Source organism: Opisthocomus hoazin, chromosome 2, assembly GCF_030867145.1.
Source record: "Opisthocomus hoazin isolate bOpiHoa1 chromosome 2, bOpiHoa1.hap1, whole genome shotgun sequence".
NCBI lineage: Eukaryota > Metazoa > Chordata > Aves > Opisthocomiformes > Opisthocomidae > Opisthocomus > Opisthocomus hoazin.
The window spans coordinates 106,688,364-106,710,130 of record NC_134415.1 but is presented as its reverse complement, the minus strand read 5'-3'; the positions used below and the strand labels follow the sequence as shown (position 1 = coordinate 106,710,130).

Below are 21,767 nucleotides of genomic sequence, written 5' to 3'. Positions count from 1 at the left end.
CTAAAATCTCGGAAAGTATAAAAATCTTCCCGAGGTTCACTGGGAAACTGACGTATAGATATTTTTATTGATGACATTAACTTCAAAAGATTAAAAATCAAAACAAAGTAACAAGTGGGGGAAGGAAAAAAGCCCCAGATCTTTCACTGTATACCTGTTAATTATTTTTTTTTTCCAATTGTCTTTAACCTTCTGCTCTGGCTTCATGGAAGATGGGACAATGAATATGATTCAAGGGGAAATCCAAACACCCACCAGACAGGTATACACCTTTTATACTACATTGTTTTATTTATACATTCAGCTTGCCAAGCATTTTAAAACTCTGGTTAATGCATTCAGGTGTGTAATTCTTATACAGTGCTTTAATTTTTATGTCAGTGAGTTTGTTTTCTTGACCATGTTAAAATTTGGGGCACTAAATATTGCAAAAATGCAGGTTTGAAAGCTCTAAATTTGAAAAATTTGCTGAACAGATAAATGAATTATGCATAGTTTTAAATCTAATTGATATTCCAATATTTTGGTTAAATAAATTATAATAATTCTGCTTGCCTGTTCAAAAAGCAAATAAAGAAATTTAAATTGGCTGCTTGCTAGTATTGGTTTTAGTTGATTGGAGAAGGCCAAGTCACAGCAATAATAAAGCCATAACATGATAATAAATATGATGTAAATTTAATATGACTTGAAAAGAACAATTAAAGTATCTGTATGCCAACTGTAGAAAAAGTCTGATAATCTGAATTCTTACTAGGAAAAGAAAAAAAAAGTCTCTTATCCTGTTGTTGCTTAAAGAGCTGTGTTGTGCTGCCTCCCATACTGACTTGCTTTTGAAAATCCAGTGATGTTCTAGACATGTTAGGTTAGGCAACAAAAACCTCACATGTGCACACAACAAATGAGCACAGGGAGATTGTGGTAGATGAGAGAGACAAACATCACAACTTTCCACTTGGACATCAGTCCCCTGACTGGAACTCTTTGAGGGCAACCAAACAGCCAATTCCTTCTCCACTGAGTAGTCCATCCATCAAATCCATGTCTCTCCAATTTAGAGACAAGGATGTCATGCGGGACAGTGTCACATGTTTTGCACTAGTCCAGGTAGATGATGTCAATTGCTCTTCCCTTACCCAACAATGCAGTAACCCCATTGTAGAAGGCCACAAAATTCATCAGGCACGATTTTCCCTTAGTGAAGCCATGCTGGCTGTCACAAATCACCTCCTTATTTTCCATGTGTCTTAGCATAGTTTCCAGGAGGATCTGCTCCATGGTCTGGACAGGCACAGAGGGGAGACTGACTGCCCTGCAGTTCGCTGGGTCTTCCTTTTTTTCCTTTTTAAAAATGGGGGGGATGTTTCCCCTTTTCCAGTCACTGAGAACTTCACCAGACTGCCACGACTTCTCAAAGAAGATGGAGAGTGGCTTAGAAACTTCATCTACCAGTACCCTCAGGACCTGTGGATGCACCTTATCAGGTCCCATTGACTTGTGCACCTTCAGGTCCCTTAGTCTTGAACCTGATCTTCTACAGTGAGCAGTTCTTCATTCTCCCAGAAGCAGCCTTTGCTGTTTGTGACTTTGACAGTGTGGCTGGGGCACTTTCCAGTGAAGACTGAGGCAAAAAAGTCACTGATTACCTCAGCCTTCTCCATGTCCTGGGTCACCAGGTCTCTCATTTCCTTCCAGAGAGGGCCTACATTTTCCCTAGTCTTCCTTTTATCACTGACATACCTATAGAAGCTTTTGTTGTTGCCCTTAATGTCTCTGGCCAAATATAATTTTGTCAGGGCTTTAGCTTTCCTAACCTGACTACTTGGACAATTTCTCTGTATTCCTCCCAGGCTGCCTGTCCTTGCTTCCACCCTCTGTAGGCTTCCTTATGCATCTGAGTTTGTCCAGGAGCTCCTTGTTCATCCATGCAGGCCTCCTCACATTTTTGCCCGACTTACTCTTTGTTGGGATGCATCGCTCCTGAGCTTGGAGGAGGTGATCCTTGTATATTAACCAGCTTTCTTGGGGTTATCTTCCCTCCAGGGCTTTATCCTATGGTACTCTACCAAGCAGGTCTCTGAAGAGATCAAAGTCTGCTCTCCTGAAGCCCAGGGTAGTGAGCCTGCTGTGCGCTTTCCTTGCTGCCCTAAGGATCTTGAACTCCACCATTTCATGGTCATTGCAGCCAATGCTGCCCTTGACCCTCACAATTCCCCACCAGCCCCTCCTTGTTGGTGAGAATAAGGTCCAGCAAAGCACTGGGAAGACCAAGTGTCTCAGCCCAGTTGCTGGGGGAACCAACTTTGTCCATGTATTTATTTCCCACTAAAAGATCTCCATATCAGAGAGGAGAACCAGAGAGCAGAAACAGAATGAGTCCATTGGTGCTGTCTGTATTCATATGAGTACTGAGTTTGCCTGTCTGGGTTAATCTCTGTGGCCAGATGTGAATAGAGTATACACACGTGTGATGTACACATGTGCTTTGTATGTGTGTGCCTACTGGGAATACAGCACTGTATTCCAGCTTCTGGCTGCATCGGGGGGCAATGGCTGCTGGGTTCAGCAACTCCCTATTCAACAGCGTGCGCTGATTCTGTCAAGGATTCTTCTGTTCTTGTCTTTTGTTTATGTGGGTTGACTAGGGTTTTTTGCAACTCACGCAATCTCACAACTAGATATAAAAATGAAATAGCAATGGGATTGGCTGTATATTATTTTCATTAAATAATATTTGGTATTATTTTAAAATAAATCTGATGAACATCAACAAATGAAGCAATTTTCGCTCTGTAGGAGCAGAGAGTGACTTGTTTCAAACTCAAGCAGAATTTAGACTCAAAAGAGTAAGCAACAATAAGTATTACTTAATTTTCAATTAGTTTGATGATTGCTACTTTTTGGAAGTAAAACTAAGAGTCTCAAGATTAAAACTCTCACCTGAAAGACAGGCCAAAGTAGAATATTAAAAAATGTCAATTTAATCTGCTTTAATCAGTCTTTCAGCATTCTAAAACTGAGTTAAACTTGCATAGTTCTAGCCTTCATCAGTTTATAACTTAAAAGTTCATTAAGTTTGTAATTTGTTATTATATGCTTTTTCTACCACAAAAGTGATTAAATTTAGTATTACAAAAACTCTTCTCAAAATACAAAAATTTCAAAAGAGGCTTTTATACTAATGAAATAAGAGATCTGAGGCACATATTAAATAGGCATTCATTCGCATTTGCCCAAGTGATACAGACTGAGTAGAGTCAGAAGCAGCTGCTATCTGCATAGGAAAGGAAACATTGAATAACTTGTACTATACGTCATGGGAGAGATCATTACCTGTACTGCCTTCCAGGACTGAGAAATTCCAGTCCTTCTTTACCTAATTCCCAGTGAAAACACAACAGATGTGTGAGATCAAAACAAATAGATTGGTATTAAAAATACTACACATATATCTGTGTATTGTGTTTGCATGGTAAGGTTTTGGTAGCAGCGGTCTGCAAAGGTGGCTTCTATGAGAAGCTGCCAGAAACATCCACCACTTCTGACAGACCCAATGCCAGCTGGCTAGAAGATGGACCCGTCACTGGCCAAGGCCGAGCCCATCAGCGACAGTGGTAGTGCCTCTGTGATAACATATTTAGGAAGGGGAAAAAATAAAATGTGTAACGACAATCACAGCAGGATAGAGGAGTGTGGAATTATTAGTAAAATTAAGGTTTTACATCTAAAAATTAAGGTTTATATGAAAAACGTAGCAGTGTTCACCCATTGAGGAAAAGCATGAAATCAAAAGGAGCTCTGAGGATGGGACACAGCTGCAGCAGGCATGCGAGGAATCCACTAACACAGCAACTCCCTGCAATGTACCATAGAGGACGGAACGGAGTGGAGACTCCGTGGCCCTGCTCCGTGATGATAAAGCGGGAAGAGATGGTCCTCTAGAACTGATAAGCAGCTCATCTGGCCCCCTGAGCCAACAGGTTTTCGAAACCTTGCCAGAGTGCTACCCTCTCGTGAACTTTGCTCGTTTTAATATCATTTTAATACCAAAACACACCTCCATCCCGAAGGCTACCCGCCTCCGAGGTGCGACCACCCCTCTTCAAGTCTGCGCTCTCGATTTTTCGTAAACTATACCTTTAAACATAAAGTGAGAAAATTTTACACCAATCATGATAAAAGGTATGTATGACTACAGTCACTCAAACTCCACCTTAAAAGTAGAGAGAATATAAAAATAGCCATGGAAATGGGGGATTTTCGGAGAAGAAGATTTTCAGAGAAGAAGATCTTTGGAGGAAAAGAAGATAACACCTTGAGCAAGTCAAGGGAAAGTCCACCTCAGACTACCTCTGACAACCGGGATTGGCCAACAGGCTGAGCCTTGCTTCTCCTCCCCCTTGGGACACCTTGGGTGAGACTTAAACTAAGCGCTTTTCTCGGGAATAGTTACTCCCTAATGTTTATAGCCAGGCTGTATTATTTATAACCTTTTCATGCGTTTTATATTTGCACGTGCTTTCTTGCAGACAGTCACTATCCCCGGCAATTCAAAAAAAACCTATATATCTGTTGCACAAATAAAACTGCACTGTTTCAGTAGCCAGTTGTCACAGTTTCTCACTGAACGCGACCAAATGCGGCCGTGCTAGTTCATGAGTGCGACTGGACTGAAGATGCAGACTGCTATTAGTGTATCCAGAATCGTGGTAGTTTAATATACGTATTAAACGCGACTGAACTGGTAGTGGCAAATTGGACATCATTCAGAATTTAAACCTAGCCGCACCTAGCCTCTCACTTTGGTGAAGAGCGTTAGAAAGCAAGGGAGTTTATTTTCTGCCAAAGTAACGCGACAAGGAGTGAAATTATGTGAGAGAAAAACCTTTGCCGACACTGAAGTAAGAATAAGGAGGGGGAGGAGGTGGTCCAGGTGCTGGAGCAGAGATTGCCCTGCAGCCCATGGTGAAAACCATGGTGAGGCAGGGTGTCCCCCTGAAGCCCGTGGAGGCTCACGGTGGAGCAGATATTCACCTGCAGCCTGTGGAGGACCCGACACCCAAGCAGGTGGATGCACCTGAAGGAGGCTGTGACCCCGTGGAAAGCCCACGCTGGAGCAGGCTCCTGCCAGGACCTGTGGACCCATGGAGAGAGGAGCCCACACTGGAGCAGGTTTACTGGCAGGATTTGTGACCCCATGGGGGACCCATGCTGGAGCAGCCTGTTCCTGAAGTACTGCACCCCACGGAAGAGACATGTGGAAAGGATCCACTTGTGAAACAGTTCATGAAGAACTGCAGCCCGTGGGAAGGACTCACACTGGAGAAGATTGTGGAGGACTGTCTCCCGTGGGAGGGACCCCATGCTGCAGCAGTGGAAGACTGTGAGGAGAAAGGAGCAGCAAAGACAACATGTGATGAACTGACCACAACCCCCATTTCCCATCCCCTTGTGCCGCTCGGGAGGGGGAGGCAGAGAAAATCAGGAGTAAAGTTGAGCCCAGGAAGAAGGAAGAGGTGGGGGGAAGGTGTTTTAAGATTTAATTTTATTTGTCATTACCCTACTATGATTTGGCAATAAATTAAATTAATATTTTTCCCAAGCTGAGTGTGTTTTCCCATGATGGTAATTGGTGAATGATCTCTCCATGTCCTTATCTCAACCCATGAGCCTTTTGTTAAATTTTCCTGTCCAGCTGAGGAGGGGGAGTAACAGAGTGGTTTGGTGGGCACCTGGCATCCATCCAAGGTCAATTCACCACAGTCCTTGTGATGCAATCTGCAAATGCACAAGCTACCACTTTTTGAGAAATATCTTTTTGTAATTTTGTTTTGTCAATAACATTTATATATGACAGCTATTAAAAAAAATCTATGTGCTATAACAGCTCTAGAATACAATAACTTGCTAACTGGCAAGGTGTAATAGGCTGTTTTCATTTAATCTGTAAAGTCTGCAATAAAAATTACTGACCTATTTTACCAAAACAATGGAGATTATTATTCTTGTCCGGCACAATCATATAGCTTTAGCGCACACACGCACACAAAAGATCACTTTATGAATGAACCAAGGAAACAATCGCAAGAAGACAGCACAGACTGATTTTAAGGGACTGTTCCCTCTAAGCAAGAAGCAAAAGAAAAGGCAGTCTAACTAATGCAGGAAAGCGGAGTCCTGAATGCCCTGAGGATGTTGCCTAAGATCTAGGGATCCTAGGAATATAGAAGAAAAACTGAAAAGATTCTTGGGTTTAGATCAGACTGGTAATGGGTACTCATCTATAAGTAAATTGAGTGTTTAATGGTTGCTTCAGAAAGTCTGTGTATTTACTTTAATTCCATGATGAGTATTAAGCTAGAGATAAGACACATTGAAAAAGGACAAAAAAAGTAGTTTCCGGAGTAAGTTACTGTATCCCAAATTTTCCTTTGTTATTCTGTTGAGTCTTAGTTTTCTGGTGCGTCAGCAAGGTGAGCCACATCATTTCTATGATCCACAGTTAATAGGCTTAAGACACAGAGTTAACATAAGCAGTGCATTTAAATTCATAGTCACCACTAGTGATATTATATATGCATCCTCAGTAAACTTTGTAAAAATAAGTTACAAGTGCAAAGGATGACAGAATGCATACTCGTGTTGAGTTGCCAAAATAAAATGGAATTTCACAATTTCTTTTTTATTAAAATTGTCAAAATCTTTTTAAAGAGAAAAGAACTGTGTATGTTAAATGCTTTTATATGCACTATATGTGTATGTCATAGTCATCAGAAACATACAGTTGTTGCAGCATATTTGTCATTTATAGATACATGCCCTGCAGTTTCAGGAAAAAAGGAAAGTCTAAACTCAAATGATTTGATGGTGTGTGGGGTAAAATGGTTGGAACAGCTTATATAAGCACAGAATTTAAAAGTACAGACAAATTAAGAAGCTCCTCTATTTTCAATATAACTACAGTGTCTTTGATATTGAGTAATGATTTATAAAGAACAAAAATCAATAAATATTCCATTCTAAAAAAATTCATTTTAATGAGTGTCTTGGTGAACATAAGCAGCAATTGAAAACAACGCTGACATCCTCTTGTCTTCTTTTAGAGTTGTATATGTAAATTTATGCAGGAGCCTGAAATTTGATTTGTGCTATGCTAGGGATGAGTAAAATTTCAAAACAATAAACGTAGCTTCCGAATAAAGAGTTAGATTTTGAGTAATGAAGGAAGACAATGTTTAGATGTTTGTGCGGAATTGACTTTCTGCAAGTTACATTCCAGGCATGTTTTTAAATCAAAGATCAGACTGCATGCAAACCAATTCACTGTAGAAAAAGTCAGCAAGCAAATACATACTTAAAGCAAACTGTAAGCTGAAGCACAGACACTTTTTCCAAAAGTCCCTAGAGATGCCTGATCATATAAGGATAACAGCTACTTAGTGTAAAAGCAGTAGTAGTAATATTAGTCAGCTCTTTAGTAGGTCCCTGACATTTAAACACAATTTTGTATCACCACCACTTTGGAAATGCTTCAAGGTAAAGGACTTTTTTGCTGCACTTTTATACATTTCCTACCTTGGAACTGAGCATTAAATCCCTTTCGTCGGTGGTTGCTGTCAGATGTAAAATGGAGTCGTAACCAATTCTTACTGCTGATAACAGGAGAAGGTAGATTCATACCAGTCAACCTGGAAAAACAAAAAAGCATCTAATGTAAATGGTTGAAAAATTCATGTATGCAGTACTTAAAAGGGAAAAGAAAAACCCCACACAATAGCCACAACATATTGTACTGTTTAGAATGTATTTAACAACAGTGATTCACTGTCTTCTAGTCTCAATTTATCACTAGTTTAGTAACTATTATCCCAGGAGAAATGTTTTGTTTTCCATTGCAGCTAGCATTTTATGGTCAAAACTTGTATCTCCAAACTATACTTTGGAGAATTAAAGAAGAAAAGCAATCTTGTATGCTTGTGTGTGTGCACGGATGTGTTTGCATGCATGAGTGTGTTACATCATTCAGTAAAAAAATAACCAAATTCCATTATGACAACATTTCATCATCTGACTCCCTGCTGTGTAGGTTAACTCACGGTAAATCACATCTCAGGTGTTATGAAAGATAAATAAGAGTTACAGGCACTAGTCAATGTTAAGCTTGGGTGGTAAATTATTACTACATAACTATCCTACTAGAAATGTGTTCATTAACTCCTATACGTATTTAATAAAAAAAAATGAAGATTAAACACAACCATATACAGGCTAACTAGCTTGAATGAACAATGGATGTTGTGAGGAAAGAGTGCACACAGAGAATTTGTCCAATACAGGTAACAGGCCTTTGGACAACAATGGGTCATACCATAGTCTATCACTGCACCATGTCACTTGTTATTATGAACACGCACAAACAGTTACCCCAGAGTACCCGATAATTTGTGTCTTAGTTTACCAGGTGGCTTTTTTTTGTATGACAATTCTCCAAGTTTTAGATTTAGACATATTTTTTTCATTCTGAATAGCTCTGGAACACTACAAACTACAAGAAATGTAGTTTCTCCCTTTCAAAAATCTTCATTACTTTAAACAAAACCCTAACTGATCAATATCAGAAATTCTCAACCAAAGGGTAATTTGTGTGAGGTTATGTTTGCCAATACAAATGTCGGGCAAAAATGCGGAGGCCTGCATGGATGAAGAAGGAGTTCCTGGACAAACTCAAACACATAAGGAAGCCTACAGAGGGTGGAAGCAAGGACACGCAGACTGGGAGGAATACAGAGAAATTGTCTGAGCAGCCAAGGATCAGGTCAGGAAAGCTAAAGCCCTGACAGAATTATATCTGGCCAGGGACATCAAGGGCAACAACAAAAAGTATGTCAGTGATAAAAGGAAGACTAGGGAAAATGTAGGCCCTCTCTGGAAGGAAACAGGAGACCTGATGACCCAGCATACGGACAAGGCTGAGGTACTCAACAACTCTTTTGCCCCAGTCGGAACAAACAAGTGCTCCAGCCACACTTCCCAAGTCGCAGAAGGCACAGGCAGGGACTAGGAAAATGAAGAACTGCCCACTGTAGGAGAAGATCAGGTTCAAGATCATCTAAGGAACCTGAAGGTGCACAAGCCCATGGGACCTGATGAGGTTCATCCTCAGGTCCTGAGGGAAATGGTGTATGAAGTTGCTAAGCCAGTCTCCGTCTTATTTGAGAAGTTGTGACAGTCCAGTGAAGACAAAATGGCTTCACTAAGGGAAAATCATGCCTGACATATTTGGTGGCCTTCTACGATGAGGTTACTGTGTTGGTGAACAAGTGAAGAGCAACTGGTGTCATCTACCTGGACTTGTGCAAAGCATGTGACACTGTCCCACACCATATCCTTCTCTCTCAATTGGAGAGACACGGATTTGATGGATGGGCCACTCAGTGGAGAAGGAATTGGCTGGATGGTCGCCCTCAAAGAGTTGTAGTCAGGGGCTTGATGTCCAAGTGGAAACCAGAGACAAGTGGCGTTCCTCAAGGGTCTGTATGGGGACCGGCGCTTTTTAACACCTTTGTCAGTGACATGGACAGTGAAATTGAGTGCACCCTCAGCAAGTTATCCAATGACACCAATCTGTGTGGTGTGGTCAGCATGCTGGAGGGAACGGATGCTACCCAGAGGGACCTGGACAGGCTTGAGAGGTGGGCCCGTGAGAACCTCATGAAGTTCAACAAGACCAAGTGCAAGGTCCTGCTCATGGGTCGGGGCAATCCCAAGCTCAAATAGAGGCTGAGTGGAAAATGGCTTGAAAGCAACTCTGAGGAGAAGGACTTCGGGATGTTGGTTGATGAGAAGCTCAAGATGACCTGGTAGTGTGCATTCACAGCCCAGAAGGCCAACCATATCCTGGGCTACATCAAGCGTGGCCAGCAGGGCAAGGGAGGGGATTCTGCCCCTCTACTCTGCTCTGGTGAGACCCCACCTGGAGTCGTGTGTCCAGCTCTGGAGCACTCAGCACAGGAAAGACATGAAGCTGTTGGAGTGAGTCCAGAGGAGGGCCACAAAAACCGTCAGAGGGCTGGAACACCTCTCCTGTGAGGAAAGGCTGAGAGAGTTGGGGCTGTTCAGCCTGGAGAAGAGAGGGTTTCGGGGAGACCTCATAGCAGCCTTTGAGTACTTGAAGAGGGCCTACAACAAAGCTGGAGAGGGGCTTTTTACAGGGGCTTGTAGTGATAGGTCATGGTATAATGGCTTTAAACTGAAAGAGGGCAGATTTAGATTACATATTAGGAAGAAATTCTTTACTATGAGGGTAGTGAGGCACTGGAACAGGCTGTCCGGAGAAGCTGTGGCTGCCCCCTCCCTGGCAGTGTTCAAGGCCAGGTTGGACGGGGCTTTGAGCAACCTGGTCTAGTGGAAGGTGTCCCTGCCCATGGCAGGGAGTTTGGAACTAGATGACCTCTTAAGGTCCCTTCCAATCCAAACCATTCTATGATTCTACAATAATACAAAAGTAGATATTATTATTAGTAGTATTAGATGTTATCACAACTGAAAAAACAAAAGTGAAATAACATTTTTGTCTGTCTGAAATGAATTGATGTAGGGATACAGATGTGTTTTTCTTTGTCATATATAATTGTAGAGTTTCATTAAATATCCTGGATTACTAGGAAACCTGCCATGTTAAGAAATTCTGATGCTGGAGTAGTGTCTTTAAAGTCATGACTGAAACCCTTTGCTTTCTGTAATGGATCAAGACCGGCATACTGAAACATAGAAATTCTTAATATAACTTTCATTTTTTCTTCATTAGGACATATAAACTACATCAGAGAAATTTCTGTTTGAATTTATAATTTCATTTTCTTCATCTGGCTGTTAAAAAAATAAGGAACATCAGAAGTCTACTTAAAATTATTTTAACAGCTTTGACTGAAAAAAAACAGTATATTCTTTAAAGGAGGATTTATACATTTCAAAATGTTGGTACTAGCACTTAATAGTTCTTACAGGTGTTGGTCAAAACATTCAGCCCTTTACATGTTTCTACATCTCACACAAATGGACTTCTATACTTTACCTACTCTTCCATTTTAGAGCATAGTGTATTTTAAAAATTCCTTACATCAGGCTCTTTATAAATTTGCATGAACTGACATTTATTATTTCAAAGCTACTTCGGATTTGAGTGTACCTATAAAACTACTGTGATACAATTAAAAGGAAAAGAAAAACTAAAACCATATGTGGAATACAGAATACATTTAATTTGCTAGTACCTCTTAGCTACTGACACGATATAGGTCAAGTCTAAACGTTTTTACTATATATAGGCTGCAGTTTATATTATTGAACTGATAACTCATATGTACAAATACACAAACTTCTCTCCCAGAAATAGTGTTTGGGGGTTTGTCTTCTTTGTGAAATGAAATATACATGTAGTAACATCCTATCTGGCATATCCAGAGATCTAGATTTCAAAGTCTGCAGAACTCCTGGCTGAAATATTAAATTGTTGTATGAATTAAATTGTACATTAATAAAAGAGTACAAGGATATCATTATAAAAGCACATTCAAAGCAGATCTTTCATTATCCGTATTTCTAATAAACAGCTATTACCCAGCCACGCAATACACACAAATATTTTCAGATCTATGTGAACTCTACAAGGTACAAATAAATAGTCTCAAATCTTCCCATTATCCTAAGAAAGATAATGATAATATGAACATGACACTCAGAGTATTTTAAGCAACTTGTTTTATCAGAGTTTTAATTTAGCTGTATGATTTCTATGCTACTGCATACTAGACAGGAACATGTTCTTTATCAGCAATGCTGCTGTTGTTTTAATTGAGGAAAATGAGAAAGTGAAATCTGACTTTGTAGCAAAATTAGTTGTAGGGCTGGTTTGGGAAGAAAGCTTATAACCAGTGTATGACACGTTTGTTTTTTTTCTGTGAAGTGTTCAAAACTTCCTCACTGTAGTACACAAGTTCTGAAACGGCAGCAAATTCTGAATGAGGAGGTAGACTACAATTCTGTAGCCCACACATGTACATCAAAGGGGGTGCCCCTACAAAAAGGACTTTACTCTGTGGCCTTCATCATGTGCAGGTCAGGCTTCCCATGGACAACATTAGAGTTTCGAGCAATGGCATATCTAAAAGTTTGTGGATACAGTGTAAAATTGTTCTTTACATGTTAACTGGCTTGTTAACTGGAATTTCTGAAGGACAGGCAACCCAAGCTGTGTGTGAAACAGAGAGGTAGATGTGGTTACTGCTGAAAGTGGCAGATTGCCACCTGAATTGGTACAGCAGGTAGATCTCTAACTCATAAAAACGTTGAAGGTAGTACGAAAAAGTGGTTTGTTTCCTTCTCATTTATTTCTAGGTCTTCTTTATCAGCAAATAGGACTTTAACATTATACCTCCATCACAGAGCAAATGTCAAAATGTAACAAAAGTTTAAATAATATTACAGGTGTGCTCCTTGGAGAAAAGGAAAAACCAGTACTGTCAAGGAACGTTCATTTCCAGTCCTGCAAAGCTGACTATTATATGTGATGCAAAAGATACAATATCTAGGGGAGAAGTTCCTAAAACACATGGTCATTCACTTTTATGGTATACAAAATGCAACTCCATGGCCGGGGGAAGGGTGTTTAAGTCATCTATTTGAGTTCACCAACAGAGAGGCTGGACACCACTTCTCAACTAACGGCAGAATAATACCTCCCAGCCCACAAAGAACAACACAGGTCTTCTTCTGAGGCTGCAGAAAGAAGAGGAACATTTCATTTGAGCTTCACCAACTGAGAAGTGCATCACATACCGCAATTTCTGGCTAAGCACCCATATGCTTTCTGCCTGCTGGTGTTAGTGCAACGTGCTTCTCTGACTCAGTGCAGCCTTTACTGTTACGGGCTAACTTTTGATATTAATTGAGTATTAATGGAAAACAAGCAGTTTGGTTATGTCCGTAATAGTAAATGGAACAGTGACACTTGACACCAGTGACTGCTTGAGAGTCTACACTATCAAAGGTTAAAACAACAACAAATCATAGAACTGCAGAATCATAGAACGATTCGGGTAGGAAGAGATCTTAAAGATCATCTAGTTCTAGCCCCTCTGCCATGGGCAGGGACACCTTCCACTAGACCAGGTTGCTCAAAGCCCCGTCCAACCTGGCCTTGAACACTGCTAGGGAGGGGGCAGCCACAGCATCTCCGGACAACCTGTTCCAGTGCCTCACTACCCTCATCATGAAACTCTCTTTCCCATGACTGACTAGTGCTCCCTCGACCTTCCCTGGGAGCCGTCTGGGCATTGGTCTGAACTACAGGGTCCCAACAGGCACTGTGAATGAGACCGCCTCTTCCCAGGTGCTCAGCAAACACTCACAGGCAGGACTTCATTACGCCATTCACTTGCTCTGAAAGTAAAGATGCAACTAAAGCAAAGTTGTCTCTACTTGAAGTGGCCACACACGACATTCATTCCTGTTGCATATGAATAGAAACAAAGTAATTTTAGATCTGATTAGGTATTAACTCTAAAATCAGATGAAGACTCGGAACTCCTTTATATCAGACAGAAATGATTCCGATGAGGTAAAAAATGACATTTCTTAATATCAAAGTTCTCCTTAGAAGCTTTCATGCTTTGATCTTTATTGAAGATTTCTCCAGTTTTGTCTAAAAAGAATATCGAAAGTCATTCGTCTTTCTCACTTCTTTTTTAAATGAAGTCATCTAATGTTTAAGGAGTAATACAAAAGAAATTGAATTCTTCAGTTATGGTTGAGTTCTGCCTCTGCTCTGAAAAGGGTAATGCTTTTCTGAAACTGATTTTAAGGCCTAGCATATTATAGCCTGACTTGGATTGAAGTGATATCTAATCTAAATTAAATTCAACAATTTCAAGTTCTTCATATACATACACATGTATATATAGTTATCTGGGCATTTTTTGGAAATACTTGGTCTGATTTGGTGTTGACTTTTCATCTCTACTATTGATGTCATCCAGGCCTTTAGCTTCTAGCATCAGAGTGTTAAAATTGGTTGTCACTCTGACAAGCGACAGGTTTGAATGCTCTGCGCTAAACAGTATTCGAGGCGATGCACTTAATAGGGATTAACAGAAAGGTAAAATAACTGTTCATCCACTGACTACCCATCATTCAGTGACCTGTTAAAGAGCAATCCCATGGGAAAAAAACAAAAGAAAGGGAACATCATTTTTCAGGTACACATTTTGTTGAATGGATGGAACAAGACAAACTTCCAGAGAATTCCTGTACGTGCTGCCTGTGAAAGCATCAAAAAGAACAAAAGGGCCAAGTTTTGAGAGCTTTATAGTTCTATCAGTATCATACTGCACCCCTGCTGATAAACACTGCTTTTCACAAAAAATAATGAGAAATAATTAAACCATCTCAACTACTCCCAGGTCTCCAGGCAGCCTGGCTGCAGCAGGATCAGAGTCACAGAGCAGGCTCTCTTACTATTGATTATTGTGAGGAACAGATACACTTTTTCACATCTTACTACTTTAAGTGATGTTTTAATTTTGATTCTTATTCCATAATTTCCTCACACAGACACTAATCTACTGTTTATACAAGTAATAAAGCATTCTGTTTTCATATAATCTTGAAGAAGTAATGTTTTCCTTATGTGTAGTATGTCAGATATAGAAGCATAATGTCCTTTGAAGTCTATATTTCATTATCAAGAGATTGTGACAGGTTTTATTAAAATTATTATGAGCAGGTTTGCCACTAAAATATTTTTACTCTAGCTAAAATTTTATGGTAGTTATAAAACTGTTTTACTGAAATTCAGGTATAGAAACACTACTTCACATTTTATTAAGAGAATTATCTAGAGAGGAAGAAAAATTTTGGTTTTGATTGTGAATTTGCTAAGAAAAGAAAGTAATTCATGTTTTTGTCTGAACAAATAAACCAAACCTTGTTTCGTTTATAGGGCTCTTGACATCGTTTTGACTATAACCAACAGACAATCTATACTTATCATAGAAAACTACTGATACTTCACATCCATGAAATTGAAAATGCAAGAAAGAATTAAAATATATTAAGTCTGTGGGTTTTGGAGGGTTTTCAGTCAACTCATTTACCCTTACCCTTTCAATTTAGCTATTTTCGCCACTTCTTATTCAGCCAAACATCCATACGTAATTGAATTAACATTATTTGTTCCAAAATACATTAAAATAATAAATAAAATTAATGGAATGAAGGATAAACAAAATAACATGAGATTTGATAATACAAGCTGTATAAGGACTAGTTCAGACTAAAAAATACACAGAAGCCTTCCAAAAAAACCCGTTATGCATCAGTTTTTAATAATTATGCTACTTCTATATTCATCTAACCGCAAAAGTATTTCCATTTTAAATGTTTTTTTTTTTTTAATTTTGGAAATATTGTAAACATTTCCTGAGTTTCCATTAACAGGTCTCAGGGTTAGGAGCTGAAGAGAGAAAACAGTGTACCCTAATTTTCAATTTGGAACTAACTTCCATTCTGAAATCCTCTCAGCTAAAATACTTCTGTGAGCATCCATGCAGAAACATGTCAAAACAAAAACTTCCAAAAATCATCCCTTGCTACTCAACAAAATAATAGGAAATAGTTGACAAAGTGGTGAAGTACGATGGCTGCAGCACATACATGAAGACAATGTGTGTGCATATACATATGCTCTTTGTACATGTACTATATATATTCTATATATATGTATAGAAAGAGCTATATTTTATATATATCTGTTAGAAAATGTTATGGATAGGAGAGTCTTAAACCTACTAGTTCTATACACTTCGAGGTCATGGTAATCAGATGTTTATTTCGCTAACTATGGGTAGTATTTTCTTATGTATTCAGGAGGTTAATACAGTTTTATTTAACTAATTAAATTATTTTAAATTTTGGATATCAGAATTTTTTTATTGAAGTATATTGCTCTCCAAAACCAAATTCACACTAAATCATAAGGAAAAATAATAATCAAGTGCATGTCATTCAACATTTCGTAGCATTGTGAAATGTTAAATTGTAGGAATAACTAAGCAAATAAATTTTATGCTGTATTATTGCTTAAATAATCATGTAGTAAAACAGCATGGATTCAAACACAGATTTCTGATGGGCCAAAGATTCTGCAGGTTATACTGTTCCCGATAGGACCGTGGATATATGGATGGTATTATAACAGTCTCCAATTTAGCCCTCAATTTTATGCCGTATAATCTCCTAGAAAGCAAAATGAAGTGTCAATTTAATGCGGCTGTTAGAGGTCTATTACCTCAAACTCATTGTAAGCCCAGGATCACTGAGACTGTATCTCGCATCAACCAAGAGCAAATAATGAGCTGCATTTGTCCCATGTTTGTAAATGTATAGCTTTCTAAGCTGCATTAAAGGAAACCTTGAAACACGCGTACAGTGGCTGCAGTTTCACACAGAGATGAGATGTTCTAACAAGTGGCTGCTGCCTAAAAGAAGTGCGACGTTCTCTTCTGTTCTTTATACTGCATTTACTGCTCCTTCCTCAGTCCTTTGCTTCTGTATTGCCCTTCCAAACTTTGATTCTTGCTGGAATTTCTGTGTTCTGGTTTAATTCATTGAAATGGCAGAAAATTATCCACTTCCTCTCCTGCCTCCCCATCCAGCTGGGACATCTATGTGCCATTTTAGTGAATTAAACTGCTCATGGAAAAGAGAGACAAGAGTCAGAGCTGGCACAAATTCAGTGTCAGGAGCACAGGAATGTAAGGTAAATGGAGACTCACTGCACGTTGTGGAGCTGGACCTGCAGGTCACCACTGGGGGAAGGAAGAATTTATAGCTAAATATAAGTAGGGGACAACTCAACAAAATGTAAGATCAGACAGCTGGTCTAACAATAAGACTATCATCTGCATTACCAGTGAAGTGAAACAATACTTCTTTTGCTTGGTAAGAGAGGCCAGACCATCTCCTAGATAAGAACTAAATATGGCAGTTTCACAGAGAAAGTTTAAATCGCCTCCTTTTCATGCAGAATTTGAAATAAGAGGCTATTTATACCAGCTAACATAGTTTCCTAGGAAAGGGTTCAGAAGTGGGGAGAGGGAGAGAGAAGGGGAGGGTGAGATGTTTCTTGTTCTGTCATTTAAAGTAATTAGATCAAGCATGATTTTTCCGTTCTTCACCTGTTTCCATAACCATGTGTAAATGGTTGTTTATTTTGGATGCTGTGAATAAACACTTTTATTTGCATTTTACCTTAATGTTGCTTGAGACAGGAATGAATTCAAAGAAGTAGACAAGTTTTTGAGATAAAGACATAGAAGCACCTTAGCAAGTCTTATAGCATCCCTAGCTACACGCCTGAGAATTGTTCAGGATAACAGGGTATGTCCCTGGAAAGCTGAATGAGACTGGCAGAGCTGCTTTCAGGTAAGGCAGGAAAACTGTTGGCTAAGAGTACTCCAGGAGGCTCTTGCTGCACAGGAAAAATTTGATAAATACCTTAAGTCCTGAGGGACCACAGAGAGTTTGCCACAGAATTTTATATCAAAATATTTTTGTTAGTCCAGGCGTAAGAAAATAGCTTGAATGAAATCCAAAATTGATGAGTATAAAAAGATGGAGAAAGGAAAATAAATATAGATGAGTAAGCAAATAAGCCCAAGAAAAAAGTCTTAACAAGAGATGAGTAACTTAAAAGTTTCAGATCCTTTTAATTGAGTAGTCTAAGAATGCTACATTTTTATTTGCTCAGTTATCCTACATATTGAGAGTAGAAGGTTTAAACGTTAATAGATGAGAGCACGCTGTGAAAGTTCATCTTCAAAATGAAATAACCAAACACTGGAAAAAAGACTATGTTCCATAATTGTGTTATATGGAGCCACTGTGAAGTTATTAAATTCATTAAGCTCATTACTAAATTCATTGTAGTATAAACAAACATTGCTCAGTAAAACTTTTAGATGTGTATTTCATATGGAATGATTAAAAAGAGAAAAGTAAGAAGATTACTTTGCCTGTGATAATGGATTTTGAAAATTTGGTGAAGTTATTACAGAATGGAAGTTACAATATATGGTAAACTGTTCATAGAATCATAGAGTCATAGAATCATACGTTGGAAAAGACCTCTAAGATCACCAAGTACAACCATCCACCCAACACCACCATGTCCATTAAACCGTATCCCGAAGTACCACATCTACACTTTATTTTAACACCTCCAGGGATAGTGACTCCACCACTTCCATGGGCAGCCTGTTCCAATGTCTGACCATTCCTTCAGTAAAGAAATTTTTCCTAACATCTAATCTAAAGCTCCCCTGGAGCAATTTGAGGCCATTGCCTCTCGTCCTATCACTAGTTACTTGGGAGAAGAGACCAACACCTGCCTCACTACAATCTCCTTTCAGGTAGTTGTAGAGAGCAATAAGATCACCCCTCAGCTTCCTCCACACTAAACAGATCCAGCTCCCTCAGCCGCTCCTCATAAGACTTGTTCTCTAGACCCCTCACCAGCCTTGTTGCTCTTCTCTGGACGTGCTCCAGCACCTCATTGTGCTCCCTGTAGTGAGGGGCCCAGAACTGAACACAGTGCTCCAGATGCGGCCTCACCAGTGCGAGTACAGGGGCACGATCACCTCCCTACTCCTGTTGCCAACACTATTCCTGATACAAGCCAGCATGCCCTTGGCCTTCTTGGCCACCTGGGCACACTGCTGGCTCATGTTCAGCCAGCTGTCCACCAACACCCCAATGTCCTTTTCCGCCAGCCAGCTTTCCAGCCACTCCTCCCCAAGCCTGTAGCGTTGCATGGGGTTGTTGTGACCCAAGTGCAGGACCTGGCACTCTGCCTTGTTGAACCTCATACAGTTGGCCTCGGCCCATCAATTCAGTCTGTCCAGATCCCTCTGCAGAGCCTTCCTACCCTCAAGCAGACCCACACTCCCACCCAACTTGGTGTCATCTGTAAACTTACTGAGGGAGCGCTCCATCCCCTCATCCAGATCATTGATAAAGATGTTAAACAGAACTGGCTCCAACATATTGAGCCCTTGGGAACATCATTTGTGACCAGCCACAAACTGGATTTAACTTCATTCACCAGAACTCTTTGGGCCCAGCCATCCAGCTGTTTTTTTACTCAGAGTGCGCCTGTCCAAGCCATGAGCAGACAGTTTCTCCAGGAGAATGCTGTGGGAAACAGTCTCAAAGGCTTTACTAAGTCTAGATAGACAACAGCCACAGCCTTTCCCTCATCCATTACATGGGTCACCTTGTCATAGAAGTAGATCAGGTTGGTCAAGCAGGACCTGCCTTTCATAAACCCATGTTGACTGGGCCTGATCACCTAGTTGTCCTGTACGTGCTATGTGGTGGCACCAAAGATGATCTGCTCTGTAACCTTCCCTAGCACTGTGATCAGACTGGCAGGCTTGTAGTTGCCCGGATCCTCTTTCTGGCCCTTCCTGGGGATGGGTGTCACATTAGCTAACTTCCAGCCAACTGGGACCTCCCTGGTTAGCCTGGACTGCTGATAAATGATGGAAAGTGGCTTGGTGAGCACTTCTGCCAGCTCCCTCAGCACCCTTGGGTGAATCCCATTTGGCCACACGGACTTGTGTGTGTCTATGTGGTGTAGCAGGTCACTAACCATTTCCTCTTGGATTATGGGGGCTTCATTCTGCTCCCCATCCCTGTCTTCCAGCTCAGGGGGCTGGATAACCAGAGAACAACTGGTCTTACTATTAAAGTCTGAGGCAAAGAAGGCATTAAGAACCTCTGTCTTTCCCTCAGCCTTTGTAACTATGATTACCCCACATCCAATAAAAGATGGAGATTCTCCTTAGCCCTCCTTTTTTTTTAATGTATTTATAGAAACATTTTTTATTCTCTTTTACAGCAGTAGCCAGTTTAAGTTCTAGTTGGGCTTTGGCACTCCTAAGTTTCTCTCTGCATAGCCTCACGACAACTTTGTAGTTCCCCTGAGTTGCCCGCCCCTTCTTCCAAGGGCAATAATATATCTTTTTTTTTTTTCTAGAGTTCTAGCCAAAGCTTTCTGTTTAGCCAGGCCAGTTGTCTTCCCTGTTGGCTCCCCTTCTGGCACATAGAGACAGCCTACTCCTGCACCTCAGGTTTTCATCTGAGTAGTTTCACGTATTACCTTAATTCCTCATAGCAGGAATAAAATCTATGAATTATGTATCCTTCTCTACTGCCTGCCACCTCGAACATTTCATCGTCATTCCTAGCAATTAAACTAGGTTCAGATTCTAGATTGACCAACAACAGCAGCCTCAAATTCTTTGCAGCTATGCAAATAGAGCATCAAGTTTACAGAAAGCTTCAATAGGCAGGTCAGTAAAGGAGACAAGGGAATAATGGGACAGTCTATTAAAGTTAATTAGCTTGTTAAAGTAATTACTTTACATATTGGGTATAATACTATCATGAACTTTTTCTGATTTACTTTTTATTTATTCATTCCCTGGGAAATTTTTCCTTCACCTCTGGAAAGCTCCACCACCCATCAGCATTGAGAGCAGAAAGAACAACCCTTTTTTTCAAAGACAAAATGTGATTTTTTTTTTCCTTAAAGACTGAAGTTAGTTTTGACGCATACCACTGCCATGTGGTACATTAGGTTCCAGTTCAGTTCAGGCCAAGAGAAACCTGCCTGACCCCTGAAAAGGATTTCACCACAAATAACAACATTCCAATTTCTGTCTTCTGTGGAATAAAGATGGCATTGCTAGTGCAGCAGAAACTGTGATCAAATTGTACATGGTATATTTTGTAGTATACAGTATGTATTACAGATAGAAATCAGTAGTTGAGAAGTAATGGTAATTAAAGGAGTTCCAACGTGTTTAAAATGACATCTGAATCCTAAAGGAAGTTTAGGATGGTATGAGAAAAACTTAAACAACAACAACAAAAAAATCCCACAAACACACTGAGGTCTCTGAAAACATTGAAAAAACATGGGAAATGGAAAAAAACCTCTTGCAGTGTGGGAGACAGGGACAAGAACAAATTGCTGAAGTAAGCAGAAAGGCAAGAGCGAAGCGCTGAAGTAAACAAGGTAAGAGGAAGCAAGGGGCCCCTGTTAGAAGAAATCACAAGCGAATGGACAACGTGTGATCAGCAATCACATCGGCTGGCTAGAGCGTGATGTGTCGCGGATCGGCTAGAGACTGAGTGAGGAATTTGTGCAAATAGCTGCCTTATCGGGATGGAAAGTCTGGCTGACTCATGTCTGGGTAAAGATGTATAAAGCACTGCTTGCAAAATAAACTTTGTCTCACTTGCACCACAAGCTGAGTCCATGCTGTAATATGCCACAGTGCAGCTCTTGCAATTCTTTCTGCTTTGCATGAAGGAATGCAACTTTATGTGGCTAGGGACATGACTAGGGTTCCTGACTGATCATGTGAGCCATGCCAGGGCAATTTTTAAATGTAAATGGGAAGAATAGATTGGATGGTAGAGAACAAACTAAAATCTGCCAAAAAATCCTGCAAAGGCAGGTTTTCAGAACCTTACAGTAGCAGATGCAATGACAAAAGCTATACAAGTGATCAAAAAACACAACAAATGAAAACTCAAAATCCTCTGAGTATATGAACATTGATAGCCAGAAGCTGACAAAAAAGTAACTTTACCCAAAATGTACATAAAATATTCAGGAACACCACTCAGAGATGGAAGTA

At 40.1% G+C, this 21,767-nt stretch overlaps 1 protein-coding gene across 1 annotated transcript in view; it reads right to left on the bottom strand.

Moving 5' to 3' along the window:
• Window positions 1-21,767, bottom strand: part of CSMD1 (CUB and Sushi multiple domains 1) — a 1,295,699-nt gene that overhangs the window by 518,504 nt on the left and 755,428 nt on the right. The window contains exon 6 of the mRNA XM_075445037.1: window positions 7,576-7,688. Within this exon, the coding sequence (XP_075301152.1) occupies window positions 7,576-7,688 (113 nt within the window). The remainder of the gene's footprint in view (window positions 1-7,575; window positions 7,689-21,767) is intronic.